The sequence below is a fragment of the Ascaphus truei genome, chromosome 2 (genome assembly GCF_040206685.1).
Source record: "Ascaphus truei isolate aAscTru1 chromosome 2, aAscTru1.hap1, whole genome shotgun sequence".
Lineage (NCBI taxonomy): Eukaryota > Metazoa > Chordata > Amphibia > Anura > Ascaphidae > Ascaphus > Ascaphus truei.
In genome coordinates this window covers 254,063,650-254,073,420 of record NC_134484.1, presented here as the reverse complement: position 1 = coordinate 254,073,420, position 9,771 = coordinate 254,063,650, and the positions used below count along the sequence as shown (strand labels likewise).

Genomic DNA, 9,771 nt, shown 5'->3' with positions numbered 1-9,771 from the left:
GAGGTCAAGCTATCAATCTTCTACATGTGAATCAGTAACCTGATTTACATATTATTTCCAAAACAATTACGAGGTAAAAAACTCGGCCAATAGCGGGGAGGGAACAAAGAGGTCCAGGGATACATTTGGAATATTCTGCCCATAATTCAGAGTTCACAAGGGGGATAACAGTCACACTAGGCTGGAGAGAAAGGCACCTTCATAGACTTGACTACATGCCACATAAGTCCATTAAGACTCACAGCCTTTGCCGTAAGAATTGTTGGACAACAGTCCTACAGAAATACGGTGACATCTCTCCTAGTCTGACATTTTATAGTAGAAGGTCATTCACAATGCGTTTAACTCGCATCAACTAACTCTGCATTAGCGAGTGTGTTATGTGTATGGTATGAAAACTATTATATACAGTAGCATCATATTATTACGGTCAAAATGGTATGGTTAAAATGGTTTGTTAGCAATCATCTCCCTGTTTTATACCCTCGTGTCAAGAAAGTGAACCTCACCATCACTGTCACGGTAGACCAGGTCTTTTAACACATTTATATTTTAGGGATCGATCACAAGGCAAAACAAGGCAGTGAAATAAATTGAGGTTTATTTGGATAAGACCTCGGAAACACACAGAAATACAAAATACAGAGAATATACACACTTACTAGGGTCTGGGGGCTGAGATCTAGTCGCAGGGCTCTGCTTCAGCAAAAGGCATTATTACCCTGTCTGCTCCAGTTGATTCCAGTCTGCTGGCTGGGCTTCTCCATGCTTCTCTGGGGGGTGTGATAGCGCTGTTCACCCAGAAGCACCCTTGAGAAGCCCGCCAGCAGCTGCTTATCTTCTTCAAATCTCCAACAGAAAAGAGTTATCTGCTACACTGCTCTCCCTTATATAGGGCTCCTGCCTATCTAATACATAGAGGGGGCTGGCAGCCAATTAGAGCATGGATTGTGGTTGTGCATTCAATGATGGGAGGGGAAAACTCAAAACTTGCCAATGGAAATTGTGCCCATGAGTTTGACATCCAGCATCCTTTTTCCTGGCCAGCCCAATGCCCCCTGTGTTCCTCGCTCCGCTGGGTCTAGGTGAAATAAAGGCTTTCTGCTCCAGATATCCTGTTCACAGCCCTCCCCCTCACCATGTGCCACAAACCTGCTTATCTTTTGCTATGCTAATCTACTTCTGGCTGTCTTTTGTCACCAAACTGTTTTTCCTCACAGGAAACACACAAGACATTGTAGTTTTAAAACATAGCAACACTGAAACTTGATCCCTAGAGCCAGCACCCTAAAATTTGAACCTAAAACGTGGGGTCTTTGAACTGGGCTCTAAAACCTGTTCTATGACACCAGCCCCTACACCCAATACAGTAACATTTGATCCCTAGAGCTGACACTCTAAAACTGGGATCTGTGAGTGGGGGTTCAAAAACCTGCGTTAGCATACAAGCCTCCTGGACCCAGTTTTATTACCTTGCTGGCAGGCAATACCGGTTAACCCTGTTTGCCCCCGAATATCCACCCTTTTCCTCATGTTCCAGAAGTATTTGCCCTGCAGCTATTTCTCATAAGGGGCCACCCATACAAGGCAACCCACTTATAAGCGTGCACAGGCAGCTACGGATCCATGAGTCAAAGGGAATACAACATAGAATGCCTTAACTGGTCTACTGGGCCTACATGGTTAACACCACACACACGGTTCCTAGCTTATAACCCTATGGGGGACAGTATAAAGGGAACAGAATTACAGGGCAACACAGTAAGGTACAATATTAGACCCAAAGCTGACACTCTCAGCCCTTGCCATACGGTTTCAGGGGCAGACAGCTGGGCTCCACCTTTATTAATGAAGGCCGGCTACCCCCTACAGTCACAATCACTACAGTCCATAGTAAAGCCAATTGCAGACAGGCAGTGATTCACCCGAGTGTAAAGTGTCCAGACTACCCTCCCAGATCAAGAAGATATCGTCTATGTAGTGCGTCAGGTACGGGCTCTGAATCGAGTGTTACTATAAATAAAATGATCCTAAAATTGATACATGTAAATGTTTGCTCTGTAGAAAAAGTTGAGAAAGGCAGGAGAAGAGTTTAGAAGAGGTGGAGAATGTGAGGATACAGGGAATGTCTTGACACATGGAATCCACCCTTGTTTTGAAATAATCAGCAAAGTCCTGAGGTGAAATGGAGGTAGAAAAAGAGGTAGCAGAGGATGGTCTGAGTAGAGAGTCAAAGACAGAGAAGAGTCGGCATAGGTTAAACTTGTGGATGTTGATTAGTGAAGAAAAGTAGGATTGTTTAGCCTGGGAGGGTGCAGTGTTGAAACAGAATAGGATACATTTGTAGTGAAGGAAGTCTGCAAGCTTGAGATTTCCTCCAGAGGCGTTAGGAGGAGCAAGTGCAGGTGCGCAGAATGCGTGTGTGGCAATTTAGCCAGAGTCTGGTGTTAGAAGGGAGAGATCGATAGAGAGGAAGAGGGGCATGTAGATCAAGAGAGTAGTATAGAGCAGAGCTGTAGTTCCTGACCAGGTTGTCAGTGTATGGAGCACAACAGAGAGAGGAGAGGGAGGAACGCAAAGTGAAATCAAAAGCTAATAGAGCGCAGGACTCTGCAGAAACAAGGGGTAGTCGGAGGGGGAGAAGTGAGAGAAAATTAGATGAGATGATGGTCAGAGAGACGTAAAGGGGAAATGGAGAAATCAGAGAACGAAAAGTTTTTTGTAAAAACCAGGTCTAGGTAGTGGCCATCGTTGTGGGTGCAGGCAGCAGTTCATTGTTGAAGGCAAAAGAAGAGGTTAGAGAAAGAAAGCAGAAAGCCCAAGGGAGAGATGGGTCATCAATATGGCATTTGAAGTTCCCAAGGAGAAGAACAGGGGAATCTGAAAGGAGAAACAAGGAGAGGCAGGATTCAAAGTGAGAAAGACAGAACGGGGATGAGTAGAGTTAGATGGGCAATAGATGACCGCCACGTGGAAAGGGAAAGGACAAAAAAGCTGGATAGTGTGAGCCTCGAAGGAGGGAAAAGAAAGAGGAAGGAATAGGAAGGGTTTGTTAATGGCAGAGAGGGGGAACCCCACGTCTCCACCCCGGCCATCAGGATGGCATGAATGCGGCCCAAGAGAAAAATAAAATTGTCCAAAAAGGTATCACAGACTGGCAGGGAACCTGCCGACGTCCTTCCCCCAGCTAAGGTAGGACAATAGCAACTCACCGGATATGGGAGACACCCCCTAATCAGTGCCGTCTTAACGCATGGGCACGCTGGGCAGTTGCCCGGGGGCCCCACGAGCATAGGGGCCCCATGCTAATCTATGCACAGACCCGAATTTAACATTAATTTTTCAATCACCTGCCTCAACATTCAAAACTCCCGCTAACTCGGTAGAAGGAGAAAAATTATGACTTGTAGCAGAGAGTTGACAGGGCCCAGTGCACTGCTTCGCCCGGGGGCCTATAATGCTGTTAAGACGGCCCTGCCCCTAATATATGGAGGTTTTAGGAAGGACTTGTCCTACCTCAGCTGGTTGGAGGAGTAAACCCATTATTATGACTGCCATAGAGGATGTAGAAGAAATGTAAAAATATTAAGCAATTACACTGCTTAAGAGAAGACAATGATATTTAGGAAGTGTATTTTAAAAGATATAGAGGGTAAAGTAGAAATTTACAGAGAAATAATTTGGTATTGCATCAACATTTTATGGGCATGCAACATTTTGCACAGAAACAAATATTATTGTATAATCTTTTAATGAAGATGTAATAAATGGATGGACATATACACTGAGTTCCCACAGTCATAAGCGAGATATGAGGTTTCGGCACCAACAAATTATTATCTAATAATAAGGAAACTAAACCGGAGCCCAAATGATTGACTTTGGAAGATCACTTAAAAAGAAACATAGAGATGTACAGTAGCCAGACTAATATTTTGCGGTTTACCAGAAAGAAAAGACCTCGGCAAACCCTAGTCCTGGGAAAATAAAACGGCTTACATCTGTAGAACTACAAAAGCTACAATATGCAATAAAGTGTAGCTAGAAGCATTTGGAATCTTGTGTACACTTGAACAGGAAACCTATGAGGTTTCAGAAGTTTGTCAAATAAGAACATAAAAACGGTGTTAAGATGGAATATGTCTATTTAGGTACATATTTACAGAAATGTCAATTTGAAGCAATTTAAAAGTAAAAATAATGTATTCACTTTTTAAAAGTATTTGAGATTCAGTCCCTTTAAATCAATTAAAAGGTCACAATGTTACAACACATTAGAAAATTTATTTTAGATGGAATTTTCAACAAATCTAGAAATAAGGTCAATGCTTTATTTCTTATTGCTGCAGATATCTGGTGTCACTTGGAGTTTTCAGTCTTCCACTTTCGGCCAAATGTCTCATCAGGCTTGGAACATGAATTCCTACACAAAGGAAGAAATATGTCAATTTATGTAATAACGGCCTCTTTTCGAAACTGCAACTACAGTATATTAGTCAACAAAATACTAAATGTCAATATAAAGTTGTATAAATAAAATAGCTATTTGTTCTCTTATGTGAAAGGTTCTTAAGCTTATTAGGCACGATACACACAAATTTGAACAGCTGAATATACAATCAATTTCTTATTGAAGTGAAACTTCTTTGCTGGCACCTACAGAGTTTTCCTGGGAAAAAATCCACACCTTGAAACGAAAAACAGTAACGCGGGTGACGTCACGCTCCTAATGGGCACGTGCCTGTCGCGCGTGCCGCTCACGCATGCGCAAAAAACACAATTCCAGGCCGCACTGAGGTTAACACTATACGCATGCGCAGAACAGGTTGTGAGCCGCGGCGCGCATGCACAAACCAAATAGTCGCCTCTCCACATTCACAATACAGCAGGTGCGGCCGCTGCTGTGCGCAAGCACAGCTGTTGCCGTGTGCACGCGCGGCCGGCACCATACACAGCTGCGGCTCGCAGCACGCGTGTGCAGAACCCCAGAATCAGCCGTCTGGAACCCTTCCAATCTCTGCTATACAGGTCGGCCCCCTGTATACAGTCACCCATACACCCACACACCAACCCACCCATCCAGTCAGTCACCCACAGTCAGTTACCCACTCATTCAGTTAGTCACTCACCTAGGTCAGTCAGTCACCCACAGAGTCAACCACACAGTCACGCACACAGTCAGGCGCACACGCACACACACAGTCACGCGCACACAAAAAACACCATTCCAGGCCGCACCGAGGTTAACACCATTCACATGCGCGGAGAACAGGTTGTGATCCGCGGCGTGCATGCACAGAACCACATTCGCAATATAGCAGGCCTGCCCGGTACCGCGCGCACGCGCAGGACCCCAGAATCAGCCGCCTGGATGCCTTCCGATCTTTATGCTGCACAGGTGGGCCCCTCTATACAGAGTCACCCATACACCCACACACACACCCAATCACCAACCCACACAGTCAGTAACCCACCCACAAACACAGTCGCACAACCCTACACACAGTCACGCACACAGTCAGTCACCCTCCCAGTCAGTCAGTTACCTACCCAGTCACCCACCCACCCAGGTCAGTCAGTCACCCACAGAGTCATCCACAGAGTCACGCGCACACACAGTCACACGCACACACAGTCACACGCACGCACACACACAGTCACGCGCACACACGCAGTAATGTGCATGCACACACAATCACACTCAGTCACAGGCACACACAGTCACACACAGTCACGCGCGCACACACAGTCACACACAGTCATGCACACAAAATAAATTCAGCTAGTATAAATATAAAAGTGCAAATAGCTAAAACAGGCAGTGTGTGCAGAGCACGCGTGTTCTAAGTGAAACTTCTTTGTGTTTTGTCACAAATACAATTTCTGTGGCAAAACAGGGACAAATAAGTTTCACATAAAATGCGCATGCACGGCACACAAACAATTTTTTTTTTAAAGGAGTATTGCATGGTTCTCCAAATAGGGCATTGGTTTAGTCTATAAGCATAAAGCAATAAAGAAGGATCTCCAAAAATAAAAGCTGCCATGTGGCCCTGGCAGTAAATATGAAGAGACCAGAGATATCTTTAAACTCTCTATACACTATAATTAGGGTGTTAATCTACTTGTAAGATATGGGGGGTTGGGGGTGTATTTCTGATGTTTTCATTGTATTCAAAAAATTTAAATCAATGTTCAGTGAAAACAAAGACATTTGAGTTTCCATACTCCCCTTATTGTTGGGCTGGTACAAAAAAACTGAGCTCAACAAGTAATTGCTTAATTTCTGATTTTTATTGTTTTTAATCAGAAGTGCTAGATGATCAGTCGGTGATATTTTTCAGTTAAAACCTAAAACCGGAATCTGTAACAATAATTGCATCTACTCTCCTGTTGGTAAATTAAATGGTATTGCAAACAGACAAACTGACATGTACCAGTTCATGTGCCTGATTGGTGACTGTTGAGTGCACACTAGATCCTACGGAGATCTCCATAATAACATTACCTCTGAAGGCTGGGTTTGTAGCAACTATATTGTTCAATGTAGTAACCACCTCTGGAACCTCCATTTTCTTTATGCTGGCAAAAAAATTAGCCTCATCCTTAGGCAAGGGGAAGCCTGGTGGGAAAACTCCGGATACATCAGGGGGCATAGCTGGTGGTGGCATTCCTTGTGGGAATGGGACAACACAAGGGGGAACTTGTTGAACTGCTGTGTAAGGAGGAGGCGTCCGATAGGGCCATTGGCCTTGAGGTATGTTTGATGCAGACCCAATAGACAATGGAAACCTTGGTTCAGTGATGGGCCCTCGGACATTAAACTGTGAGACAGATGGAAACAGCTGGTTTGGGGTGTAATTAGTCGTAGGCTCTGTAAAGTAAAAAAAAAAATACAATTCACTTGAAAATACACTGAATATTCCCCAACAAATGTTAAAATACAGTACATCAGATTTTGATATGATATTATAATTACAAACACAGAGCTACAGAATCAAAAAGGATTCATTTTGTTTGCAAGATACGACCAGTTTAATCTAAAACAGCTTAAGCATGATTGAATCTTTCTAAAGGAAGCCAATTACACTGATAAATTGTTTGACAAAAAATATTGTTGACCCCGCAATGTGGGTCTGCCCCTTTATGGAAAAACATTATGTAAACAAAGCATAGCGAGGAGAGGAAGGGCCAGCAGAGGTCTATGAGACAGTGAGATTATCCAAATATGTGACAGACAAGAAAACAGGAGACCAATCAACAAGGGCTTGTGAGACATATATAACATATATATGTTATATGTATATAACATATACGTTTCCAATTCAATAGTCACTCCGCTGCTGGCTCACATCATTACACAAGAAAAACAACTTCCAGTATACGCAGCGGCAGAAAGGGGTAAGAATACAAGAATATTAGTAGAAAAAAGCTCATTGACTAGTAAGAAAAACAGAGAAAAGAGTTGGATACGTGATGAAGAACATTGCATAATGTAAGGAATCGGGGAGCGCGTCCCGCCCGGTGCACTCACTCCTTACCTATTCTCTCGCGCATCCCCGCGCATCCATATGGTGCGCACGTGCTCCCGCAGGAGCTTTTTTGACATCGCTCCCCGCTTGTGACGCGCAATAACATTGCGCGGCGCGCACATGTGACGCGTGTGCACCGCTCCCAAGCTGCGCGTCAACGCTCGTTATCATGCTCACCTGTCTCCTGTATCTGTCTCCCTATTAGTGCCTCTGCGGAGGCCGCGCCTCCGCTCCGCCCCCGTCTCTCATTGGTCTTGCTTCATCATATATGCTCAGCTATGCCACTTGCACTTTGGCTGAGCATAGTTCCAGTTAGCGTTGTTCTACCACTTTGTGGTTCCTTGTCCTGCCTTGCCTTGTCTCAGTTACCTTGTTTTAGATTGATCACCTGTGTACCGACCCGGCTTTACCTTGGACTCCGCACTTCTGGCTCACCGACCCGGCTTACCTCTGACCTTCCGCATCTCTTCAATCCCGACCACGGCTAAGGGCCTCTACGTTTCTACTGGCTCTAACCCCTGAGAACAGCTAAACGGACACTGACCATTCTATTGGCTCCTACCTCAGACCTCGGCAAGTACTTGACCATTCTACCCTCTCCAATCCTGACCCGGCTGCCTGACCTTCCGCACTCCAGACATGCCCCCGTGGCTGAGGGTGGCGTTATTCCTATTCCCACCTAAGTACCGGGGTCCCGCCTTGTTTGTGGTGAGCACAGCGTTACAGTATGCTCAGCCCCACAAACGTGGACCCCACTGAAATGGGCCAGGCCCTGTCCTCCGTTGTGGACTGATGCTCCCAACTTGAGACTTGTGTTGCTGCCCTTGTGCAATTCTTTGGGGCCCTTCCCTTGCAAATCCAGCAGGCCAGTCCTCTGAGACCCGCGACCCCTTTCCTGTCACCAGATACCCATCCTTCTGCTGAACCCCATCTGAGTACTCCTAATCGCTACTGTGGTGATCCTCATGGGTGTCGGGGTTTCCTTAACCAATGTGCTATCCAACTCGAGTTAATCCCTTCTCGCTTTCTCTCTGCAAAATCCAAGGTGGCATACATAATCGCTCTACTTTCCGGAGACGCTCTGGCATGGGCCTCCCCCATCTAGAAACGGAGACCCGAACTGACACAGAATCTCTACCACTTCACTATGGAATTCAGACATGTCTTTGACACTCCAGGCTGTAAGGTGACTGCTGTATCTTCCCTTTTTCACATTTTCCAGGGTTCGCGTCCAGTCGCTCGTTATGCCCTGGAATTTCGTATCATAGCAGCTGAAACAGGCTGGAATAATGAGGCTCTGTCGGCAAGGTTTATCTGACTCTCTTAAAGCTGCAGTTCAGTCTTTTTTGTCTTCTTTTTTTTTTTTTTTTTAATTCAATACTTTCATGTGGGCAATCTCTAATTACCTAAAGAACTGTATAGCTGCCAGTCAATTCGTTCTTCATGAATTGATCGGCGAAATTTGGCAACACCTTTAGATATGGGATATGTTTTTCCTCTGCTTCTGTCACTCAGTGGAAGCTCATGAATATTCATGAGCACTCCTGCACTGACATGTGCTAGAGGGAGGGCAGGGCTGAGAAAGGGGTGTGCCAGGGCTTGTGACAGGACATGAAGGGGCCGTGCCTTAGTAAATGGTTGTTAAAATAGAATACAAGAAAATTGGTCTTTCAAAGTTGTTTTTTTAAAAACAGAAAATGCTAAAAGTATTTTTTCTTACTACAGAACTGATTTATTAAAAAAAAACACACATGCAGGATATTGACTGAACTGCAGCTTTAAGGATGAACTTGCTGCTCAAGAACGCCCTGCTGACCTGGAGGAACTTATTGCTATCTGCATTAGAGTGGACCAGCGTCTTCAGGAGAGGAAGGTCAAACGTCCTCGGCTGCTTCCGGCCAGATCACTGGCGTTTCATTTTTCCCCTACAGATCCGCCGCCTCTAGATGATCCGAAACCCATGCAGCTGGGAAGCCACCGGTTGTCCTTCTCGGAGAGGCAGCGCAGACGTGCCAATGGACTTTGTCACTATTGTGGTCACTCCGACCATCAAGTTATTTCCTGCCCGCTCAAACCGGGAAACGCCAGCGCTCAATGAGGTACCTGGGAATCTCGTTGGGCACTATCTCTCCTTCCCCGACTCTCCCAGAAATCCGTCCTACTCGGATCATGCTACCCATCTCCCTCAAAGGGGTCAACCTCCAGGTCACTACCTCTGCCTTTACTGATTCAGGTTCTA

General features: G+C 45.3%; 1 protein-coding gene across 1 annotated transcript in view; it reads right to left on the bottom strand.

The window, feature by feature from the left end:
- Positions 1-3,752: 3,752 nt before the first annotated feature.
- LOC142487226 (uncharacterized) overlaps positions 3,753-9,771 on the bottom strand; it is a 155,481-nt gene continuing 149,462 nt past the window's right edge. Inside the window, exons 15-16 of the mRNA XM_075586117.1 lie at positions 6,509-6,874; positions 3,753-4,423 (exon numbers count right to left, since the gene is read on the bottom strand). Coding sequence (XP_075442232.1) covers positions 4,338-4,423; positions 6,509-6,874 — 452 coding nt within the window. The 3' untranslated portion in view covers positions 3,753-4,337. The remainder of the gene's footprint in view (positions 4,424-6,508; positions 6,875-9,771) is intronic.